This window comes from Nyctibius grandis, chromosome Z (genome assembly GCF_013368605.1).
Source record: "Nyctibius grandis isolate bNycGra1 chromosome Z, bNycGra1.pri, whole genome shotgun sequence".
Lineage (NCBI taxonomy): Eukaryota > Metazoa > Chordata > Aves > Nyctibiiformes > Nyctibiidae > Nyctibius > Nyctibius grandis.
Genome location: NC_090695.1, coordinates 99,166,015 through 99,190,926, shown reverse-complemented (window position 1 = coordinate 99,190,926; position 24,912 = coordinate 99,166,015). Strand labels below are relative to the sequence as shown.

The following is a 24,912-nucleotide window of genomic DNA, read 5'->3' as shown; positions in this document are numbered from 1 at the left end:
ACCCAGCTGAGCTGACTCCACACATCCTCCCTTTGCAGGGCTGGTGGCAGCAGCCTCGAGGTCCCCGCAGCAAGCGCAGCCTGGGCTGTGGCCCTGAAAACGTCGGTCCTGGCAGCCCCCGTGCCGCAGCCAGCGCCGGGCACAGCCAGCTCTGCCGCCCCAGGGCCCGGGCAGCCGACGGGCATCGCTTTTCCTCATTACTCATCTCCCTCGTGCCACAGGGGAGCGTTCACACGAGCAGGTTTTGATGGCAGCAGGATTGCTTGCCACGAAACTATTACGGAGCCAATTAAACTGAATAAAAACGCAGGGTCTGAGCAAAGCGCCACGGGGAGAGCTGGAGAAATGAGCCGGGGGACGGCACGGCAGGGCCTGGGTCCCTCGTTTGTTTAAGTGCTCGTTCACGGGGACAGCTGGCTGCGAGTCAAAAAACATCTGTACGAGCAGCAGAGAAAAATCATCCTCAAGCAGCGACGCCGCAGAAGCTGCTTCCTCGCGATGGAGTTAAAACGGAGTCCGAGTTGGGAGAGCAGCAAACGTGAGAGGGGCAGGGCGGGCATCCGTGCCAACTAAAAGCTCGCACAGCTCATTCCCCCACACGGCACATCCCGACTACAACCACAAGCCCGTATCTACCGAAGCCGCCGCGGCACATTCCAGGCGAGCACCAGGGAGCCGCGGGGACGCCGGGTGATTGGCAGCCGCATTCAGCAGTGCACAGAAACCCCTTTTTTTTGTTGTTTCTGCAGCATCTTTAACGATGTCTCTGAAACATATGGCTTCCTTCAGCGGCACAAAGGGGCTGACGATCGCCCGGGAATGCCCTGAGTGTTAAATACGGGATCGCTACAGCCACAACGCCACGCCACGACGGCAATTCGTATTCGGTGTCGGCTCAAAAGAGCTTTTCTGGATAATTAGTTCAAGGACAAAAAAAAAAATAAAGTACTGATGCTTAAAACTACATCGGCTGCTGCAGCGTGGCCTGGCCCGCGAGCCAGGCCCGGCCCATCGTCCGCCCTGAGCTGCCTCTCGGCCACCTCGCTTCTCCCTCCCGTGTCTCCGCTGACAACGCGTGGGGAACAAAGGCCGGTGCCGGCGCAGGGGCAGGAATTCACGGCGCCCTGCACCGCCTGCACGCAGCTGCCCTCTCCCCGGCCGCGCCAGACACCGGCTCCCCCAGCCCTCCTTTCCCACCGTCGCCAGGGAGATGGCGATGGACCCGCATCCTAATGACGGGCGGCCGCGTCGCCGGCCCCTCCGGCCCTTCCCGGCTCCTGCCATTACGGATTCAGCCCCCGTCGTGGGGGAAGCCACGGCCCCACCCTGCCGGGGACATCGCTGGGAGCACCGAGGCACCGGCCGAGCGCCGGAATAAAACCCGCATTGTCCAAGAGCCGCCACTCCAGGAGCGGCTGCGCGGCCTCGGCGGTGGGTCACCGGCACCGTGAGACCCGGCACCAACTGCCCCTCGGGCGGGGAAGGGAACCAGTCCTCCCAAACCCACCCTGCTCCTGACATGACGTGTTTTAAACCCTGGAACATCGCGACGTTTGCACGGTGGGAAGACAGAGACCTCGACACGCGCCGCCGAGCCCCCGCGCCCCTCGCCCCCCGCGGAGGGCAGCCCCGCGCCCCTCGGGGCCGGCCAGCGCGAGGCCGCACGCGGCGGAGCGCCCGCTCGCGCCCCGCATGCTAATGAGCAGCGCGCCAATTAATTGCTGGAAGGATCTGTTAACTCACCGAATGGGGAGCCGTGGTGCCGGAGGGGAGGGCAGGGCTTTGCAGGCGGCGTGGAGCTCCCCGCGCCCGCCGGGCTCCGGGCGGCAGGTACGGCTCACCCACGGCAGGGCAGGTGAAGGCAGCAGACAGACCTGCTTATATTTTTGTCTTTAATTTTTTTTTTTCCTGAGCTCACGTAGCATTTAGGGTCACATGCTGCTGCGAGCATCGGTCGGCACCGTCACGTGCCCGGGGTCAGGGCTCACGTGATGAGCAAACCTGATGAAGTGCCACCACGACCCATTTTTGCGTCGACCCTAAAAAACTTAAGTTGTAAAAAAATCTAATTTATAACGCGTTAATGAAATAATTAATTTTTGAAGTAGGCTCCTAACCTTTAGAACCAAATCATTTCAGCAGGGAGGGGACGGGAGAGTGAGAGATGGGAATGAAATGCCAAGATTTCGATGAATATTTAATACACCCTCCGCGCTCCTCACGAGCTCCGGCGCCTTGGAGCCGCGCCAGCGCCATTTGAATTCCAGCCTTTGTTAATAACCCCATTGACGCCTCTGTCGCTATTCGGGGTTTGTGGCTCTGTCAAGCCCTAATCTGCCACCGCGAATACGGGGGGAAGCAGAACCCGGCCAGCACCCGCCCGGCCCCGCCACGCCGGTCCCTGCTACCCCTATAGAAACCCTAATATATATAAAAATACACGTATATCTGTATTATTTTTTTCCAGCCAGAATGAGTGGCAGGAAGCCTCGGAAGGCTTGTCCCTGCCCTATTAAGTGCAGAATTTTGCATTGTTTGCGATTTTCTTAATTTCAAGCAGAAAGTGCTACTCGGTGAGAGGAGGGGGGTTACAACCCACCGCACCCCCGCTGGCATCGGCGGGCTGGAATTAAAGATCTATCTCTGCGTGTGCACAGAAACACAAACCAGACAGGTAAATCGGAACATTTTCCCTGTGAGGATCGAGCAGCACAGCAAAAGCCGACCCTGCACCCTGCACAGAGGGTCTGGGCACAGCCCCGTCCCCGCGGCAGGGCTGGGGCTCCGCCGCTGCCACGGCGCGCCCGGGACGCCGGGTCCCTGGTAGCCCTCCTCGCTACACAATTAGTTTAACTAATTGGGCAACAGCTCCAGCGTAATTCACTCGGTTCCCCCAAACCATTAATTATTCTGCATTCAGGACAAACACGCTCTGCGGTTCGCTGCGCGCCGTGCCGGCAGCCTCATTGGCATTCCCGGCACACGGCAGCTGCTGGAAACGGGCGTCTGCGGCTGTGCGGGGCCGCACGGAGCCGCGGCGAGGGAACGGCCACACGCTGGAGGAAAGGGGGGAAAGAAAAAGCCAACCCCTATTTTCATTTCGCATTAAATCAGCTGCACACGTGGCAGGGAAGCGGTGGCTCCTGCGCGGGGGTGCTGGGGGCTGCAGCTCCCGCTCGGTGCTGCTGGTTAATTCACGTGTGCAGTTCCCTGAGCATCACCAGGGCCTTGGGTTGGCACAAGAATCGGCTCAGCCGACGGGGAGGGGGATCAACGCCAGCACCGTCCCACCCCAGGACAGCCAAAATGGGTGGAAAACCACTGGGATCAGGCAACTTGCAGCTGTCGGTGCCCACGGGCCGGCTCTGCGGTGCCAGCCTGGTCACCTCTGTCCCCCCAAACCGGGACACGCGCCCACCGAAGCACGTGGGAACGCAGCTCTCCCACGGCGCTGTTGTAGCGACAAGGTCCCACCTGTACAGGGACAGGCGCAACCGTGAGCCTGGGGACCCCGTGGCAGCGTGAGAGGCTGTCACCCATCCGCTGGTGGGTCCCTCCCCGAGACACCGCTGTCACTGAGTGGGTGACCCGTGGCCACAGCTCCCACCCCGAGCAGCTCCTTCCCGCGCTCCTGCTCAGGGTCGGCTGCTCCCGTCCCCACACCGTCACCTCCCCGCTGGTCCCGGCCGACCAACGCACGGAGAGAGCTCCGCTGAGGGAGGACACGGCTGGTGTCACGGCCACACTGCTGGCACGGGGTGGGAAGCACGTGCACCCCCTCCCTCCCTGGCACACCGTGAAACCCCCCCCGCACCCAGCCGCAGCACAAGGGCAGCAAAACGCTTCCCCGGTTGCCCCCAAACCACCACGCTGTCCCTCGTGCTGCCACCGCTGAGATCACACGCCTCTCCTTGACGCTCGAAGGCCCCGCGGGCAGGACTGAGCCGCTCCGGTGCTGCCAGCGTGGGGGCGAGTCGGCGCGGGGAGAGCCAGAGCCCACGGAGCGGGTCCCTGGGGCGCTGCTCACGGCCTGCGCCCGGGCAGGGGCTGCGGATGGAGCGGGAGCCCCTGTGCCAGGGCAGGTCTGCAGCCCCCTCCCCGCGCTGCTGCTGGGGTGTGGCGGACGCAACCAAAAACAAACACGTGGGCTCCTGCGCAACCCACACCTTCGCCCCAGCCCGAGCCCCGGGCAGCTGTGCCAGCCCCCTGCCCACACCCGGCTGCTTCGCCAATGCCCTTCGCCGCACCCCGGGCTCTCGCTGCAGAGCAGTGGCATCATGGGGCCAGGGCATCGCAGGGCCATGGCATCGCCGGGTCCCCCACTCTGCCTGCAGCTGTACGCAGGGTGGCCAGCGGAGAAGGCAGAGGCCACCCTCCCTGGAGCGGTGATGCCTCGCTGGGACGCGGTGGGCAGCAGAGCAGGGCACAGCGGGCACGCGGTGGCAGGGACACGGTGGGGACGTCTCACGTACCTGCTGTGCCGGCGGCAGGGGAAGGAGCGGAGCGTGGGCTCTTCTCCACGGGGAGCAGGGACCCCCCAGCGCTGCCCCCGCACGAAGCAACCCGGGCGGCCGCCGGGCACCGGCTCATTCGTGGAGGCGAAAGGGAGCGGCCGGCTGCAGACCCGGCATGGCCAGGAGCTTCTCTTCCCTCTCAGCGGAGACGAAGGAGCACCCCGGCTTCATCTGTCGCTCCAGCGCTGCTGCACCGAGCCGTAGGCGCCGTGTTATGTCCTTGAGACACAGACCGATGCCATCTGGGCAAAATGCCACGAGATCCCTGGAGACCGGGGCGTAGCGCGCTGCATCCGAGCGCCGCACAGCGCGCCGAGCACGCTGCCGCGATCAACAAATATTAACTGCTTTGTGGCTGGGGCGAAGCAGGGGAGCAGGGGGTGCGCGGGGGGATGGCTCGGATGGGAGCCAGGAGGCTGGCAGGACACGGAGCGCCGATGCACCTCGAGGCTACGGGATGCTCGGAGGGCTCTGCCGTGGCCCCCGCACCAGCAGCGCCCGTGGGTGCTGTGCCCTGCGGGGTTCCCCAGCTCTCCTATGAGGCCGCCCGGGCACACAGGGCTGCCTGAGCACCCCCTCCCCACCTCTGCCCCACGGGACCACCACGGAGGGGACATCACCCAAGGGACACATGCCCCATGTTGTCACAGGGGAATCGAATGCCCCGACCTGCCCAGATGAGCAGGAGCAAAGAGGCACCCAGTGGGTTTGTCCCTGGTCACAGGGGTGTCCCTGAGCCCCAGGCAGCAGCTCGAGGGCAGGTACCCACCCCTGCCCCTCCTCACCTTCTCCTGGCAGATGTCCTGCACGTGGTGCCAGCTGAGCCCCTGCCCCAGAGCACCATGGCCATGGGTGACCAGCGGGCCCGCAGCACCCGCTCGCTCTGCAGGGCTGCCCAGCACAGCACTGCGAGGGAGACGGCTGCAGCGTGGGGCAAATCGCATCCGTATTTTAAAAAGGAGAAAATTCAATATTGGGGGGAAAAAAGTAACGTAAGGTAAGTAACGGTCCTGGCACCCCTCAAGGGGCTTCAGGCTCCCGAGGAGCCGCTGCTCAGAACAGGCTGGTTGAACGTCTGCGGTGCTGAGTTACCGCTGAGACAGAACCAGCCCCTCCTTTACCACAGTCAGTCATTTTTAGGGGCTGATTCGTACCCGTTTCTCTTTTTGTTTACTAATTGAGGCGCTCCCTGGAGCGGAGGATGCATGGGGGTACCTGAGGAGCGACCTTGGCCCCTGCAACACCTGAGCCAGCTGCACCCAAACCCCAAATCCTTCCACTCCTCCTTCCCAGCTGACACCTGCCCCGACCCTCTTTGTGCGAGGCCGAGATGAGCCGCGGGTCAGCACCTCTTACCTGTTCCTCTCCGCTCCCGAGATCCCCGGTGACATTTCCCCGGGCATGATGTGACAACTCGCCCGTCACCCACACGGACACACAACGCCAGCCGGCTCGGCTGCAGAGCAGCGGGGTCTCCTCGCAGAGCACCAGCGGACCCCACGCGGACCCCCTTCCCTAAGGGCGAGGGGGAAAAGCAGCAGCAACACCCCAAAGCCCCATCTCGGCAGCTCAGCGGCCAGTGACAGCGCAGCTCTGACCTGGCCAAAAGCTGGCAAGGGGAGAAAAACATTTTGTGGCCAAGCCGGAGCGTTCACGGGTGCTCTGCTCTGCCCCGGGCAGCTCGGGCTGAGGACGGGCTCAGCTCGCACCCGGCTGCAGCCAGCACGGGGCACCCAGCCAAGCCCCCGTATCCCCTGCCTGCCCAGGCCCTGCAAGAAACAGCGATGCTGATGGAAGGGATTTCACCAAATCTCCCTCAATTAAAAGCATTTAGAAGCCAAATAGTTCTGCGCTTACTCTCAAGACCGGCCCATGAAAGAACCACTGCGTGTGATTAAAATGCACAGCCAGTTAATTACCGATAACAGCGCATTTCCCTCTCCAGTACAGGCTCCTAGCGCAGCTTTTGCTGAGGACAGCAAAGCCAAACGCTTTGTTTCCATTAGTTTTTTTAAAGTGAAAAAGCCTAATTTGTCTTAACACGACACCAAAAGCCAGCGCGAGGCTCCCCGGCCCCAGCCCGCGCTCGCTGACAGCATCTTTGCCGTCACGTACCGAGGAGATTCAATTATCTGGCAGAACATGTCCCAAAGGCTTTTAGATAATTGCAAACATAAGTAAAAAAATCTGCCACTAATTATTAAAGAAATACCAAATAAGGAGAGCAAGTGACAGAGAAGTAGCGTTACTGGGCGCGAGGATCACTGACGCACGCGGGAAGGGACGGGGCTTTCGCAGGGCTGGGAGAGCCGGGACCCTGCGGAGCTGGATTTACCTCCTCTCACACTTAGATTTACTCTGTATTTCCTTCACAACTCCACGCTCCTTACGTCGGGGTGGTGGGAAGGCAGAGCTCCCCGAGGGGAGGCTCAGGAGCTGCCACCGTCGCTCCCTCCCCGTCCCAATTCCCTCTCGCGCACCGGGATGCAGAGACAAGGACCCTGCTCCGTGGTCCTCGCCCTGACGCTTCCATCGCCCGCCCTGCAGTAACAGCAATCACACTGAACACAGCTCACAAACGATTTCGGGTGAATATTCAGCAGCTTCAGAAACCAGTCCCACACAAACGGATGGTTTTTCCCATCTCCTCCGTGTAACAGCCACAGATTCCCCCGCACACACCGGGCAGCACTCGCAGAAGACACTCACTAGACAACACCAAAACACACACCAGAGCTGCAGCATATCCCACCCCGAGGAGGGAGGAAAGAGCTGCCTCCCTGCCCTGCTCCCCGGCTCCAGTTTTCTTTGTAGCTCTTCAAAGAAAGGCTGTTCCCAAACAGGCTGCGGGGCTCAGACCACCAGGACCCCCGGACCCTCCTCCCTGCCCCATCCCTGCAGCCTTCCCAAGCTGTCCCCCGCGGTCCTCGGGGACACGACAAGGGCCCCGTTGTCAAAGGATCCCCCTCAGTCAGCACGAGTTTGGATGCTGAACTGAGCAGAGGCAGGTTTCATGCCGTGCTGCCCATGGCACAGACCCTCTGCGCCGGGGTCGGGACGCCGGAGTTGGGTCCCCGGGGAGCGTCACCTGCCTGGCTCCACCCTGAGCCATCTACCAGGGCAAAGCATCAGCAGTAGGTGGGAAGTCACAGCTGTCGCGAGAGGGTGTTTCCAGCTCCAAGGAGAACTTGGATGCTGTTTAACTGTGATTTAAGAGAGAAAAAAAAAATAGAAACAAGAAAAAAAAGGAAGGAAAAGCAACCCCACACTATGATTTGAAACGAGCATGTCTGTACACAACTCAGCACAACTGCTGGGTGCTGTCGCTGTCTGCTCTCACCCCGTGAGGCTCAGCTTTCTTCCCCCCACTCTCCTGGGCTCACTCACTGCCCTGCCCGTGTTTGCAGATGCTCTTTGGATCTGTTTTCCCTTCGCATCACAAACTCCTCAAGGCACGCCGGGGTCTGACCGGCTGCAGGACATTCACAGACAAGACCATCAGCCCCAAGGAGAAATGCTAAAGGTGTATCTGGCAGCAGCACAAAGCTCCCCCTCGCCCTCCCCGCTGCTCCCGGCCGGGCAGGAGCCGGAGCACACGCGATGCTGCTCCACGTGCCGCCGAGCCGGGGGGCTTGGAAGGAAGCCCATGTTTGAGGGCTCTGAAAGGGAAAGCAGCTTCTCTGTGACAGTGTTTTGGCAAAAATGGTGTTATTTAACTACAACAGTTACTTCAGTCAAAGTAAATAATAATTAAGTAAACCCAATTAAAATCAGGAATGATCCAAAGCGTTCTCAGAAGCATCTGAGCGTTTGACTCGGCTCCTCGCGGGAGGAGCAGGGCTCGTGGCAGAGCTGGAGGGCTCGGTGGGCAGGGACGGGGCTGGTGTGGGACGGGGGGTGGGGGCTGCAGGGGGGACGGGACGCGGGTGCCTCTGCCCGCCTCGGTGTCCCAGCGTGGTTTGCTCCTGGCCCTCAGGGTCAAGGACGCAAACCTCAACACGCGCAGCCCGAATGTAACAGGCAGTCGAGGAGCTCGGGGCTGCGGACGGGGGCAGGGGACGCTGCGAGGGCGTGTGCATCCCCCAGGCACACCCCGCGAGGATCTATGTCAAACGGAACATCGTTACATCTCTGCAGGGACTATTTCTCCACCGTGCCCTCATTTCCACGCCGTCCTTAAAACAACGCAGAGCCTTTTCATCTGCAACACTATTTGCTCTGGCATCCTCCTGCCGAAAAGGCTCTCTCCTTTCATCAGCGTGATAATAATGACGCTAAAAATATTAAATCAAGATTCAAGTTTGAGAGTATCCTTAAAAAGCCCCGGCGTTCTGGAGAGATGCCCAGGCGCTTCCCGAGCTGCAGCCGGAGCAGGACTGCAGGCAGAGAGTCATTGAGTCTCTGCTCCGGTTCTCAGCTGGCAGAAAATTGATGAAGGCTGCTGGCTTGGCAACTGCGGACGTCAGAGGCGTTTGCAGACATCTATCTTTATTTTCCCTCTGAAAACGTCACGATGTGTCTATGCTGATGGCGACGCTGAAAACCCACCAAAAAAAAAATCCCACCTCCATCAGACCCCAACCCGCAGAGCTGCGGGGGCGACGCCAGGGCAGGGACCACCGAGGGCACGGGCAGCCGTGGGCGCCGGGAGGGCAGAGCGTGTTCAGTCCTCGCCTGGCCTCGCCTTCACCAACCAACAGCCAGCGAGCACGACAAGTAAGTGTTTGCAGCTGTCATTAGCTGAAAACAAGGCGAATCTGCATATGCTTAATCTTAATTAGGCAGACTTGGCCAGCAGCCCTCGCTCGTTGCTACCAAACAACCATTTTGCTCACAAAAGGGTGACAAAAGCCCAGGCGTGCGCTCACACACACACACACACAAATGGGGATGGGGAAACCGCCGGGAAAAGCCTCACCCTGCCCCGTCCCATGGAGGGCGATGGGGTGGGAGCAGCCCCCTGCCGCCGCCCGGCCCCGCGATAGCGGAGCTGAGATAAATTAACGCCGAGGAATCCCACCACCGACCGCATCAGTGATAATTATTCAACTCTCGTTTACCTCTGGAAGGAGCGGGCGCGGCCAGGCCTCGCGGAGGCATCTCCACTCGAGGAGGAGGAGGAGGAGAGGAGGCTCGGGGGTCCCGGGGGAGGGCTCTGCCGGCAGCACCCGCTGGGTGCGGGCTGTGGGCGGGCGAGCGAAGCCCTCGCTGCGCGGGGAGGGGAAGCGGGTCAGGGGCTCGGCAGCGCGTCCAGCCCCTCGTGCCCACGGTGACATCAGCTGGGGCAGCACCGGCGCCAGGCGTCCCCTGGGCACCCCATCATCTTCCTCCTCATCACCATTGTCATCCTCCAAAACCCTCCTGCCCTCTCCCCTGGCACGACCCAACGTGGCATTATTTGCTGTTGCGCAGAGGGTGGATACAGCGCAGTGGGTCTGGAAAGGTGCCATCATCCCCCACGTGTCGTGGAGCTGGGACCGTCTAGGAGGGCACCACGTTTCGCCTGGCACCGGTGCTGCTGGCAGCTGTGTGAGCCCACGTGCAACGCGCCAGCCCCGAGCCGGTGCCCTGAGCCCACGAGCTCTCACCTGGGCGCTGGCATCGGCAGAGCGAGCCGAGGCACCAGCACCCCGCGCCGGGCAGGGAGATGCTCGCTGGCGGCAGCGAGCCCTCGGGGCGGGGTGGAGGTGTCGGCGCGCAGCATCAGGGTGAAAAGAAGATGTAGAGTCAGACTGGGAACAGGAAAACGTGATTCCTGCAGAAAAACACCGGGCTGATGGGAAGCAAAGCAGATGCCCCGGAGCAGGGGGAGAATCTCCCCGAGGTGGGAAGGGGATGCGGGTGCCCAGCCGAGGTGGCTGGGTTGAGGCCACGGCCTCGTTCGCTGGCTGCTCTGGGTTTGGTTTGGTACCAGAGAAGAGCCCACCGCCAACGGGACCGAACGCTACCGGAGACGTGGTGTAACGCTGGGGCAGGCTGCAGGGAAACGCTCGGGGAGCCACCAAGTAGTTGCCAACAGCAGCCCAACGAGGCAGAGCTGGGACAAAAGCCAGCCCGTTGTTTTATACGCCCGTGCCCCCCGGACAGGGCAGCGAGGAGCTCCTGTGCTGGCTCCTCAAAGCCTGATTTTGTGCTTTATCAATTTACAGCATATTCTGCACAGAGGGGAACTAAAGTAAGGCTGGGAATCATCAAAACATTTCACTTTTAATTGAAATTGACTCCAAGATTATACATGAGGGAGGCTGAATGAAAGACATTACACCCAAGCAAACGGCTCTACCTGCTGTCTTTAAGGCCACGCCAGCGTGTCGGCTCGGCGCAGCTGCGGGCAGAGCGCTCGGCAGACGCCCACAAAGCCTCAAGAACAGCTTTAGTGCAGCAAAAAGCTTTTTTCAATGTTTAAAGCAGAAACCTCCCGGTGCTTTAAATAACTGTAATTAACATATTCATAGAATCACAGACTGGTTTGGGTTCGAAGGGACCTTAAAGATCATCTAGTTCCAACCCCCTGCCATGGGCAGGGACACCTTCCACCAGACCAGGTTGCTCCAAGCCCCATCCAACCTGCCCTTGAACACTGCCAGGGAGGGGGCAGCCACAGCTTCTCTGGGCAACCTGGGCCAGGCTCTCACCACCCTCACAGCAAAGAATTTCTTCCTCAGATCTCATCTCAATCTCCCCTCTTTCAGTTTAAAACCGTTCCCCCTCGTCCTGTCACTCCATGCCCTTGTAAAAAGCCCCTCTCCAGCTTTCCTGTAGCCCCTTCAGGTACTGGAAGGTGCTAGGTCTCCCTCCTTCCACAAAACCCAGCATTTGATCAAAGCTGGTGAGCGGGGTTGGCTGCTGTCTAACCCCTCTAGGTAGGAGATCACACAGACAGGAGGGGTGTGCGCTGCTTTTGCTATTTAAGAAAGCCTAAAAGATACTGAACACCACACACTAGTGCCTTTAACTGCGGTGACCTGCCCATGAGGCGACGTGTCCATCAAACCCCCATAGCCAGACGCCTCTCACCCAGAGTAAATGTCGAGGTTTTGTGGGCTCAGACCCTCCTCGTAGCCTGTTCTCGGTGTCGGGGTCTGCTGGTGCAGCTCACACGGAGCCAAGGACGATGGCACAGAGCAGCGTCCCGCTGGCGTGCCCGTTACTCACCCGTTACTCACAGTGCAGCGCGGGTACCGCGGAGCCTCCGTTCCCATTGCTGACTGCGGTGATCTGGGGTTTTGCAGACACCATTCCTTTTCCAGCGATACGGCCAGGCACGGGCTCCGATGACCCGGTTCACTCCGCTCTGGGGCGGATCCGATGCCCAACGCGTTTGCCTCCATCGCCTGTACGGGAGGAACCCCTGTGCTCCCCGCAGCACCTCCCCTAACCCACTGCTCGCTTCTTTGGCTGTTCCCCATCAGACAACACAACCTACGTGGACAACCCCCCACCACCCTCTTCGTAATCCCACCTACAAAATCCATTTTGAATCAGAAGAAGCAGCTGGCAGTTCAGCTCACACAGCCCCTCTCCCCGTGCCAGGCTGAGAGCCCACAGCTCTCACAGCCAGGGTTTGCGCAGACAGGGCCAGGTCCCGCTCTTGCTCTTCAGTGTGACCACGGCCGTTCTTCACCCTATTATCTCCTGTGTGTCTATACACTACAAAATATTCAGCCAAGCTTGGATCGATATTACAACAAATACCAAAATACCTTCACATTCTTTTCCCCTTCGAAGGTACAAGGTTGCTCTTCAGTCACCTGAGACACTAACACCATCCCTCAGTTTACAAAAGTGCTCTGGCTGGTCCCCTGACTGTCCGAGCAGAAGTTTTACCTCAGCATTGTTTAACACACTCCTCTCTCTAGCCCATGATCCCGGTATTTTACTACATTTCCCTAAAGCTGGTTACAACCAACCTTTTCTGGTGAAGACGATGGAAAAGCCTATTTGCCACTACTGCTCCAACCACTGTCCCTTCTCACCGATGGATACAAGCTTTTCCTTCCTGGCCTTTCCTTCTAAAATGCAAAACAACTCTTAGGGGTTCTAACTAAAATCCATTTTGTGTCCCAGGTTTCTTAGCTCTGTCTCCACCCACGCACACCACCCTGTGCCTCACGCCCCTGCCTTCTTCCCACCAGCTCCTTTCTCTCAGAGCGGTGGGTCACACCCTACAAGCCCGCTGCCCACTTTGGGGCCATTTTCTCTTTGGTCATTAACAAACCGCCTGAGCTTTTCCTGCTGCAGCTGCTGCCTCTCAGTGTGCTCAAACCAGTCAGACACACTCAGCTTCAGCAGCCCAAGGGAGATGAGGGATGTTGGTCCCAGGTTCTCTGCAGACAGACACAGGGACCTGGGACCGTGTCCCCCCTCGCCTCTGGCACACGACTGAGCACTATCGTTCCAGAAGGAACAGACTACATTTAGTCACCGAGTCAACATCTTGCTTTCCTTCCCCGTGGTTAAACCCACCTTCACCACATCTCACCCCCCGAAGCCAAGCGCGTGCCAGGATTCCCCCTCACCCCGGGCGCCCTGCTCGGTACGTCCCTTCACACTGCTGCAGGCACCGCAGGAGAACGGCAGGAATCCATCCCAAGACTTCAACATGACTGCAGTAAAAATCACCTGCTCAGGCCCCCAGATAACTGCGTGCCAGGTGCCTCCCGCCCAAAAAACTTGGAAAAAAGTAATTGTAAGAAATGCCACGTGCAGAGTAAACTAAATTCACAGGAGACTGAAAAATCATCAGTAATGCTGCTACAGCGCTCTGAAAACAGAGGAGAGGTTAACGGAGCTTTAAGACAGGCTTTAACTACAGCTTTTGCAGGACAAGGTCATATAAAAATACACAATTTTGCCTGTTTCTATAGAGCTATTCCATAAAGAAACTTCCAAAACTGTACTTCCATGCAAGTTTACTAATGATTCTGACCCTTGATAACAAAGCATACTTGGCACAGTCCAACTCGAGTACGAATCCCATGTCACCGAGTCCTGAATTTTCCGTATTTCATCACACCAGAGCACGCCCAGGGAGAACGGGGCCAACCACAGCTCCTGCTTCCCACGGCCTCGTCACCGCGCGCTGCGCAAAGGGAGAGCGAGGCTGCTCCGCGTCCCCCCACAGCTGGTGCTTGCCCCAGTAACAGCACCTCTGAACAGTGACACCTTCTGAACAAAACACTCTCCGCAAGCAGGAAGCCCTGAAACGCTGCTTTCATTTACAGTCCTTTCAAACAGACTCCTGGGGAAATCCCACAGCCACACGAGGGCTTCCCCTGTGGGATTCAGTCCTTACCGGGATGTTACGCCCGTAACGCACCATGAGCTTTGACACGTGAGCAACACCCACACGGCCACTTTTTTAAGTTAAATCTGTCTTAAAATTATCCAGCTAATTAAATTTGCATTTTCTAGATTTCCTGTCGCCGTTCAAAGCCGAAGCCTGCCTTTCCAGTGGGCTTTCTCCTGCCAAACTCCTCCACCGAACCCCGCGTTGAATGGGAGGGTTAGCTCTGTATCATGGCACCACCACAGGAAAATACTACTAATAAAGCACAAACATCTTGGTGATGAGCACAGTTATGAGAGGAAACACAGATCACAGGGCACCTTAAACTATGTGTAAATGCTGGCGAATGACAACAGCTTTGTAACCAAACTGGAACACCACTGAGATGTGACATCTTACTACACAACGCTATTTTACACCAGCTGTTGGTAGCAGCTCTACGTTTGGGGCCATTTACTGCCTTTTACAGCATCAAAGCCAGCCCACTTGGCACATGAAGGTGCCCCTCGTGGCAGCACCTCCCCACACCCGTTCACAAGCTCTAAGGTCCCACCAGCCTTTGCACAATTAAACCCGCTGCTGTGTTATTCTTCACACGTTCTCTACCAGCAAGCTTTTACAAGTAGCTTTTTTCTGTCACTGCTCTCCTCTCTGCTGACGTTCAGCTCTCACTGGAAATCTCATCACATAGGATAGTTTACTGAAAACTTTTTATTGTAATCAAAAAGTGACATAACAGGGCTGTAATGTATTCTGCAAATCATCCTGCTGGTATCTGAACTGATACCAGCTTCCTCTGCCAGGCAATTAAAAAAAATTCAAATGTGAAAATTTTCACAGTACAGTAAACTCCACCCAAACTAATTAACGGTGGTTAAAAATAAGATGCCCCAGCAAAACCTTTCATGTTACATGGTCACAACTCACAACTCTGTACAAAATGTTCACTTTTATAAAGCTCTGATGTAAAAATCAAATAATCAAGCAGCAATATTTTAAGTGCAGCACAGGGTCTTTCATGTCATTATTTACAACGCTTGAATTCGTTTACATTTTAACAAAATTTAATACAGATGACTTAGGAATTAAGTCATTTTTTTATTATCTGTCATTCTATGTAGTGACAGATTTCACTTTTTGGTCATCTTTCTCTTTATCTTTGCTCTTCTTCGATTTTTTCTTCTTGTGTTTGTGTTTTTGGCTCTTTTCCAATTCCGTTTCATTTCCAACGTGTTTCTTATGCTTCTTGTGTTTCTTATGCTTCTTGTGCTTCTTCTTCTCTTTTTTCTTTTTCTTTTTCTTGCTGTCTTGACTCTCTCCTGAGCTGGCACTGCTGCTGTGGCTCCGAGTCTGACTCTCGGAAGGGCTTTGACTACGGCTGCGGCTCACGCTGGGACTGCTCTGGCTTTGGCTCCTGCTCGCTTCGGGCTGCTCAGCTGCAGCAGGCGCTGCTGTCTCCTCCTTCACCTTATCCGCAGGCTTTTCTTTCGGTTCTTTAGGAGCTTTGCCTGCAGCTTCCTCCTCCTTTGCAGATACATTACTCTCGCTGTCACTTTCATTGTAGTCTGGTACAAAGGCAGCCTCATCAGTCTCTCGAGTTAGGTCAGAGGAGAGCCGCGAGGAGCTGCTTACCTGAGGCTTGGGCTTGACCAGGCTTTTATCCGTTTGTCCAGTCACGGTCTCCTTCTCACTTTTTACATCCGGTGATTCTTGTTTCAAAGGGGGTTTAGTACCACTTGGCTCTTTCTCTTTATTGCTCTTCACTTCTGGTACATGCTTCTCTTTCTCTTTTCCTGGATTTTTATCTAGAGGTTTGTGTTCCTCCAACGCACGCTTGGAATCGTGCGCAGCTTTGTGATCCGACTGCTTCCGCTCCCGCGAAGGGCTGTAGCTGCTCCTCTTGGCATCTCCAGCGCCCTTTTTGGACGGCTCTGCTCGTTCCTCTCTCGGCTTACTCTTCTGTGCTGATGTAGATTCTCTGTTTCGAGAAGGGGAGTCTTTTCTCCTCGCTAGTTCACTCTTCTCATCTCTACGTTTGGAACTAGAATGCTCTCTGGTACCATCATGGTCAGATTTTTTGTCTCGGTTAGGAGTGAAGTCTTTAGCAGTAGATCCACGGCCAGTATCGTGTTTCTCTGAAGACCTGCTGTCTTTGGAAGATTGAGAAATACTTTTTCCATTTCCTTGTTCAGCTGCACGTTCCGAGTGGTCTTTTTCTGGCTGAACACTGCTCTTTCTCTTCTCAGATGTGTCCTTGTCTGACAAAGAATGATCCCGGTCTTTGGTCTTTCCTTTTTCATTTGACGTAGAACTTTTTGAACTTTTTGCATCATGCTGAGAGCTTTCGTAACTCACCTCTTTTGTCGTCTTCTGTGTTTTCTCCAAAGGCTCCATCTCTTTTTCACTGTGTTTTATGGGGTTTGATGGCTTAGCACTCACATTTTTTATAACGCTCGCAGGTTTTCCTACATTTGTGGGCACCTGGGTAGTTTTAATGTCTTCCTCTTCAGACTCAAAGTCATCTTTATCCCACTTTGACTGAGGGACCTGGATCATAATAATTACGTCTTCAGCAGGAGCTGTTATATCATTATTATACTCCTCCATGGTCTTAATGACAGTTCGTTTTGTATCTGGCTTGTCTTCAGTCTTCCTAACGGGGCTTCCTCCAGTAGAACTAGTGCTAAGAGGAAAAAAGCTCACATTAATAATGGGTGAGACACACACCATCTTCTGTAACAGCTTCTAGAACGGCTTATGTTTCAATTCTAAATGTTCAATTAAAGGAACAGACAAGAGGAAGGATGAGTCCACTAGCTAAGATTATGAGCAACCATTAATTTAGTATCTCGTCACTATACATTTAATTAACAAAGACACAAGATTATCAGATTGGGAACTGTCTGATCTGGTAATTCCTTCATGTCCTATTTCTACCAATGGCAGATAAATTAGATCTACATTCTTGTTTCAACATGTAAGCAAGCAATTATGGAGAGGTATACACAACCAAAGTGTTATCCTCATGTCTCAGTGTTCTTCTTTAGAAAAATGTACACTTTTTAGAATATCAAGACACCCTTAAGTCTCCAGCAACTTCTTAAATGTTTTGAGTTTGCTTAGTCTCGCTTCTTTAGGCACTGAAATGTAAGTAATAACAGCTCCACATGAGACCACTTTTTTTTTTCCCACATGTCACACAATGGAATACAGAAGAAGGTAAGTGCCAAAGAAGCTGGCCCTGAGCTGGCAGCAGTGTAGCTGTGTCAACACGGCACTGTGCTCAGAGCTAAAATCAGTACAATATATCGGCAACCAAGCTGGTATTTCTGCCAGGTATAATGTCACGTCATACTGACAAAAGGAGATTACAGTACCTTGTGATTTTTAAAATACAAAATATTGCATGGTACAGACATGTCTGTTATCCTGGCCTTCAGCAGTAAGCTGCATTGGAAGGAAGACATAAAGGGGACACACTTCGGAGAGCCAACATGTAATGAGTGAGAAGAGAGGGAAAAAAGTCCCAGAAGTAAGGGTCAAACGCATCACCAAGGCATTAACCTCATCAGCGTTCTGTGCAGTGCAGCCTGCCTGTTCTCTTTAACAAAATTTGATTTTGACCCAAGTACAGTTTAACAGGCAAGATCACAGATCATTCACTCACAGCACAGATTCAGCCGTTCCTTTCATTAGCCACCATGAAGAATTTTACATTTGGGGTGGGGGAGAAGGAAAGGAAGAATAGGAAAAGAAATGGTGAGGTACCTGGTGTAATCCACAAGAGTTGAACTAGATCCATCAGCTGCTGTGACTTTTCTTCTCGCTTTTCCCTTCACTTTTTCTTGTTTAACTTTGCTGCTGCTCAGCTCAGGTTTCTCAACAGATTCTTTTGCAGGTGGCACATTTTCTCCACTCACAATCTTTTTGCCAGTTTCTCGGTTAAGTTTAATCTTCTTTGCGGGGTTGTTAGAAGATTTATCCTTGTCTGGCGTTCGCTCTCCTTTCTCACCATCAGGCTCAGCCTTCCCCTTCGGCGACGTTTTCGAATCGGCAGTTTCTGGTTTAGACGCCTTTATGGAAGAGGCTTCATGTTCTTTATCAGTCTTTTCATCTGCTTTTCTTTTCCTTTTTTCAGGTTTTGCATCAGAAGGTTTGCCTTTTTCAGCAGGTTTTTTTGACTTGTCCTCTTTGTTGGAGGGCTTCTCCGACTTGGTTTCTTTCGGATGGTCTTTCTTTGCCTTCTCCTCCTTGGCTGGTCTGGTTTCTGGGTGATCTTTTGTCACTTTTGGGTGAACTTTCCGTGGGGTGCCAAGAGCCTTCTCATCCTTTTGAGAGGAAGATGTTTTAACACTATCTGTCTTTGGCAACTCCTCCTTCGCTTTTTTCACAGGAGGTTCCGTTCGAGGAGATTTTTCACGATCAGTGTCCGCCTTCTCCTGGGAGGCTTTAGCTGGTTTTGTTGTATTGTCTTTCTTGGGAGGAACAGCCACTTCTACTTTCCGCTTTGTCTTGTCCGCTTTTGCTTTTGGCTTATCCTTCTCTTTTTTCTCCTTTTCAGACACCGGTTTGAAAGCAATAGAATCTGCTTCCATAGGCTCATCTCGCACAGGGGTGGCATCATCTCTGCTCGGGAGCATGAACAGAGAGTCCGTTTTAACATCCTCTGCTGCAGCTGGCTCCCTGGGTTTTCTTGCACCTTCTAACAACTCAGCACTGGGAAATCCTTCATTCTCATCCCCTTTTCTTCTCTTCCGGTGTTTTTTATGTTTATTGCCTTTGCTATCTCCCAGCGGATTTTCCACCTCCTTCTCTTTTGATTTTGTAGGATCTTTGACGCCATGGCTCTCTCTTCCAGGAGGTTTGTCAGGGTAATTTCCAGCTACATTACGATTTCGGTGGCTCTGCCCACCAGGATAATCCTCCCTACGTCCCCGAGCATACGGCGAATTCTCTCGTCTGGTCCCAGGTGGACCAAACCTATCTGGAGAGAAGTTCTCTCTGTTTACCGGAGGTCGAGGTTGAGCGCCAACAGCATAGCCCTTGTAAAACTTCTCATACCATTCTCTGTAGTTCCTTTCCCATTCTCTGTACCTTTCCTTTTCAAATGGATCTCTAAAGTCGACAGATCTGCCATAGTAAGCTTTTATATCATATGGTGGAACTTCTCTGTACCTGTTAAAATACTCCCTTTCTCCTTCCCCTTGAGGTACAGTCCGCTTAGTCGGAGACTGGCCTCTGAATACTGGAGACCTTGACCGTGAATGGTATCTTCTGTAGTGGGGCGACCTTGACCTTGAACGGTGATAACCATGTGACCTGGACCTAGACCGATAATTACGGCTCTTCCCTTTGCCTCTTCTTTGATACGGCGGCGATCGCGAGTAGGAACGAGAATGGGAACGGCTAAAGGAGCGAGAGTAGGAGCGAGAGCGCGAAGAACCCGATCTCGACTTGGAGTAGGTATACGAGCTTCTAGAGTAGGATGAAGCACTATAGGGAGACTTGGACCTTAAAAAAAACACAACACAAAAAAAAATAAATGAAGTTAATTCAATACAGTCAGTCTCCCCAGTTTTTTTCCTCCCAAATTTGTTTTGTTTTTTTTTTTTCCTCTCCATATGCTTATGTCAAAGCTTCTCTCAGCTGCTGACATAACGCTACTGCAAACTGAAGAACCTGACAACATGTAAAAGTTTCTGCTTACAGACAGGACAGCTGCTGCTTTGTTAGTGTAAAAACATACAGGAAGGGTAAGTCTATTTCCACTCACTTCTATCACACAAACTACCACAGCTATGGACTGATTTAAGGCGGTACACACTGGCCTCTACTGGTACACAAACACACACATTTTTCACTACTCCGCAACTACATGCAGTGCAAATCACTTTTGTTGTAGTAAGATGCAAGAAGAGCAAGTCTTAACGGCTACAGTGCAGTATCAATCATCAAGAAAACATGATTCAGCCTGAAGACAGTCAAGCTCAATTTTAAAATGCCAGCTTAGTCTAACTTCACTATTTATTTGGCAATTTGTACAGCATGCAAAATACTTGTACTGCAACCTTACACACAGGACTATTTAATCAACACTTCTAGCCAGATGGCCTAGCAAAATTCTGCACATACCTCTAGCTCTAACCAAGGATAGTGACCGCACTTCAAGAAAAATCACATCTAAAAGCTTCTGAACTCAGCTTCTAGTAATATGACTCAATGCCACTACTCTAGGAAAGGTCTCTAGCTATTCACACTCCTGCTCAAGTGATTTTTGGGGACAGAAAACATCAGCTACCCTGCGTTTTTTCTTCACAAGTTTTTCTTTTATTATTTTTTAAAGAACCATTTCACGTTATTCTGCATATGTTCATTAGCATCATTCCTCCTCTCAAAGTCCTTCACCAATTTAAGATTTCCTTACAAACGAGTCTGATCTTTCAATTCCTAAGAAAAACTTATCAATGCCAACAAAATACTAGTGAAAGCCACCAGTTTGCAGTCCAGGTTAAAACCTCCCTGTGCATCCACATGAGATAAACACAAGAGGAAGTGAAGACAATTTGTCTCACACATCTCCTCCCAAGTGCTTTGAGGCAACAGTTACAATATGAATAGGGAGATGCAGGAAATCCAGCAGCTCCACCTCTCCAGCTTCCAGCCTCCTCACAGCTGTCAGGAGGTGAGGGATGTCACTGCAGAGAAGCTTTAGGAAAAGAGACACCTGCTCCTTAACAACTGCTGCCCAACTGTAACTATCAGCCACCTGTAATCTCTGCCATATCTGAGCTAGGAACCTACATATGAAACTCCTATCACTGCTAATCCCTTGAATCATCCAATCCATCTAATGATAGAGGTGGAGTGGAACTCCTCCTGATTCTTCTAGACAATCTGCTTCTCCATTACGGACATGTAAAGCAGTTACCTGGAAAACGAACGCCTACGCTCCTTTTGAATCTTTTTATATTCCATCAATTCCTTAGCAAAATCATTTGTAAACTCATCAAGTTTGGACTTTTTCTTTTCCCTGTTAAAATAAGTTTGACCTTTATTACAATGATAGTTTGACCTTTATGACAAAAAGACATCAAGAAACAAAACATGGCCAATATGAGAAAATGTATACTGCATGCAAATGCAAAAGGTGAACATCCTATTTAAGCAAAAACAGTTTAGAATTCCTAAAAGTTTTAGGGAAAGTTTTAGAATTACATTTGTCTTGTTTTAGTTTTGCATGTTTACCATCTGCAACGAAGTAGTATATTGGAAAAAACACTGTGTCATTTTTGCTTATGTCAGATGCACTTTAGCTAACTGCAGTCTGATACACTATCAAAATACAGAAATGAGAACAACACAACTCCACTGAGCCAAATACTTACTCCTCTTTCAGCCTCCGTTGTTCTCTGTAAAACTCCTCCCTAGACAAAGGAGGTGCCTGTGTCGTTGGGATGGTGTTTGAATGAGCCGCTGGCACTGCTGTTGGTACCCAACCTGACGGCATGTTTGCAGGAGCCGGGGGATATCCTGGAGGGGGGACAGCATACCCCGCTGATGGAGGCTGACCAGGTGGAAACTGAGGAGGAAACTGCGGTGGTGGCACCCCCGGCGGAAGAGGAAGCGCGTGGGGTGGCGGAGGATACAGGGGAGGCGGAGGCACAGGCACAAAGACTGGTGCGGATGCTGGTAGCGCTGGGGCCTGAGTCCTCTGGGTACGTTCACTATGCAGGCGTCCTCGGTTTGCACTGGTAAAGAGACCCAAAAACACGTGTCACTGCTTGTTACACTCTGCCCTGATTTTAAAGAGGAAAATGAGTGAAGCGGGTGCATGGTGGCGAGCACTTCTTGGTCTCAACTTAAGCATTTTTCTCTCTGCTTTCTGTTCATTTGAGACTACACTCATTTCTTGATCCTCATACTTGCCTTCCAAATCCTCATCCCCAACAGTTCCCTCAGTCTTCTCTCCTTATACTCAGCTTTGCGACTGTGGATGGAGGCTGCCCGTGCTTAAAAGAGACTCCCATCTCCCACGTGCCAAGTGCCCACCGCTCCTCTGCCACTCCCTGATACCCTTAATACTTCACACTTCTGCTCTTCAAAGTACTGCACAGATATTAACTCATCTTCCTTCAAACTTCTTTTAACTTCTCCCACATATGCTTCGTATGTTGTTGCCTCACGATGATGCATTTGGCCTGTTCGTGTCCCTGAACTGTTATTTCCTTGCTTCCTGGATGTCAAATCTGTGGGATGGATCCTGATTATGGTTTAAGATTTTATAAACACAATGTACCCTTACAATCTACCTATAACAAATATATACCAAAAGGAAGGACTAACTTGACACTGCAATAATAGATAAAACAGACTCCTCTCTCTCCAGCTGAGAGAAAGCAGCTTGGCTGTTTGAGATGACTAAATAATTGAAGAAATTCAAAACTGTCCTAACAGTGCTGACTTTTCCAGCGATTTGCTCAATCACTATCAACTAAGTTGTTAAAAAAAGAATGTTGGATTTCTATTGGGAAATCAACTTCTTCAGTCCTATTCAGCCAGCAAACAAAAGGGTGGCTTTCCATCTGATCTTTTAATTATATTTAATTTTTATAAGGAATTATGGTTTCCTCAAAAGTGCTCATTTTTCAGAGTCCTCTTTTCAGTGATGGACTGGAGTTTTATTTTAAATAATCTCACTGCCAGCACAGATCCCCTTTGTTAAAGCTAATTCAAATTAAGTAATTTAAAAATTAATTAGCACTTGTATTCTCCGCAACTATCTCTGCATACTTATTTCATTAAAAATCAGCTGTTGTACAAGCTCTGTGTTATGGCCTCATTTAACAGGTTCTAAGTAGTAACATAGTGAATTTCTGTAGAATACTTACAGTTCCCAGCCTGGTCTGCCACCTGCTGAGCGAATGGCACCGGCTCTCATTGGATGGCCTTTGGGAGTGGGGAGAGGAAAAAGAAAAAAATACCATTTAGTCTACCTGAAGACCATTTTTTAGAAGAAATTCTAAAGTTATAGTTACTTACCAGTTGTGGGTATTGATTGTCCTTGAGGGCCTAGAAGACTTGGTAACGCTGGTTGCCTTAGTACCGGAACCTGATAGCCCTTGTGAATAAATGCAAACAGTTAGAAAATAAGCTCTACTAAAATACAAGAATCATTGTGTATTTTGAAATAAAATTTACCTTCTCTTCCAACAAACTGCTGATTGACAGAGAGGAAGCTTTAGAAAGTTCAGCAGCGGTCACCAGAGCAGCAGGAGGTATAACAGTATCAGGATCACTACAAGAAAAACCCAATTTTTTATTATTCAAACATTGTTCTGAAGTGCTACTTGAAACATAAAGTCCAAAGTGAGAAAAGGCTGACTAGTGTAAATGCACTCAGGAAGGTCTGACATAACTAAATTGTTAGTTCAGGAATCACTAGCCACTTAAAATCAAAGGGGTCCTGGGGGAAACATGTTCCTCTTTCAGTGTAAACCTGACTGAATGACTGATAAGGGAACCAAACAAGACATGGAAATTCCTGCATGAGGCACAGTGCCAAAAACAGGACTTGTCCACAATTATCTGGAACTGCTGCTAATGACACGCACATCGCTAGCTGAGAAGCTCAAGAAGAAGAACCTAACTTCAGCATTTTGGTGTCTTTTCTATTGATGTTGATCCACAGATTTACTCACCGAAAAGGTCCATCTGGCTTTTCACCACGGAGAGACAGGGACACTGCTGGAGGGAGATCAGAGACGACGACAGAAGACGGATTTATTGGCAGCCCAGCTGCCTGACCAGGGCCCAGTGATGACAAAGCAGAACGAGAAGCCAGAGAAGCTAACGGAATCATTAGTGGATCCTGCTGTCTGGCAATTGTCGGCCGGAGCAGAGGCGGCAGGTTGCGTGTTATTGTTTGTCTCATCAGGGGTGGCGGAGGTGGTGGCGGCGGCGGTGGTGGCGGCTGCTGCTGCTGCTGTTGTTGCTGCTGAACCTGCTTACGGAGCCTTTTTGTGTAGCCAGTTTCATTTTTGAAGTTGTTCACAGCCTAGAGGCAGAAAAACATTTACAAAAAGGTAGTATGAAACTTCAGTGGATACATGAACAAAAGCCTCCAGAGAGTAAAATTATTTGTGTATTCTTGTAAATGCTACTAATGCTAAAACAGATCAACACAGATATACACCAACACATCAAACACTGGTATTAATGACTGGTAACTCAGAGTATCTGTATTTAAAGTACTTCAGTGTTAACACCAAATTTGAAAGTGAGGCAATCACGTTTAACGAAAAGTGTGACGTGAATTTGCCAGATTGTCTCTAAAGAGTTGTAAGCTTCTGTAACACCAGATAACATATTTCAAAAGTAAATTTAGCCTTATTCAATTTAGCTTTGCTTAAGGAGATGTAAATTAATATTTCCTGCCCTTTCAGCTTTTTACAAATAGACTTTTCTTACAACAGTTTACATAAAAGTCACCATGTTACCTGGCGTAGGAACTTGTTGGCAATTAGTGCATCAGGAGAAACATCTGTCTGATGACAAGTTGGGCATGTATGTTCCTCAGATTCCAGTAACGCTGTTCTAATACCTGTGAATAATTAGAATCATAAAATAGTTTTTAGCCAAACTAAGGAAATCTTTTTGGTTCTAATCAATTATAAAAACGTGTATATGATTAATGGGTAAATATGTTCCTGAATTGAGAGCATGAAGCTATAGATGTCCAATAGTGCAAAAGACTTCTAGCATGCAGCAAATAACTACACAGTTTTGATATTCCACCGTTGTAACATTTGAAGATGTAGAGTAGGCTGTCTTGATGTTTCGACTAGTCTTCTTTCCACTGTCTAGTACAGTGAGAAGTCACCCTCCTCAAGGTTAATGAATAAAACACATTGCAAAAAACCATTAGCAGGCTTCAGTTCTGAAGGCTTTAACCAACTCTCCTGTGAAGATGACTGTGGATTAAATGCCTAGCTATCCGTTTGCTGCAGACCACAGTAAGGCACCAGAGCTGGAGATGTGACTTTGTATGAGAGGAAGAGCTGTGGACACGCTAAATGCATTCAATAAATGCACTCAGCCAGGCTGGATGGG

At 51.9% G+C, this 24,912-nt stretch overlaps 1 protein-coding gene across 11 annotated transcripts in view; it reads right to left on the bottom strand.

Annotated features, from left to right (window-relative positions):
- Positions 1-14,496: 14,496 nt before the first annotated feature.
- RBBP6 (RB binding protein 6, ubiquitin ligase) overlaps positions 14,497-24,912 on the bottom strand; it is a 28,422-nt gene continuing 18,006 nt past the window's right edge. For 9 of the 11 annotated variants that reach the window (XM_068423931.1, XM_068423933.1, XM_068423937.1 and 6 more), the window contains 9 exons: positions 24,300-24,403; positions 23,502-23,857; positions 23,002-23,098; positions 22,843-22,921; positions 22,692-22,749; positions 21,189-21,551; positions 20,732-20,833; positions 17,572-19,314; positions 14,497-16,486 (listed from right to left, as the gene is read on the bottom strand). In XM_068423931.1, the coding sequence (XP_068280032.1) occupies positions 14,917-16,486; positions 17,572-19,314; positions 20,732-20,833; positions 21,189-21,551; positions 22,692-22,749; positions 22,843-22,921; positions 23,002-23,098; positions 23,502-23,857; positions 24,300-24,403 (4,472 nt within the window). In that variant the 3' untranslated portion in view covers positions 14,497-14,916. The remainder of the gene's footprint in view (positions 16,487-17,571; positions 19,315-20,731; positions 20,834-21,188; positions 21,552-22,691; positions 22,750-22,842; positions 22,922-23,001; positions 23,099-23,501; positions 23,858-24,299; positions 24,404-24,912) is intronic. The other 2 variants (XM_068423939.1, XM_068423943.1) reach the window with 1 other exon arrangement.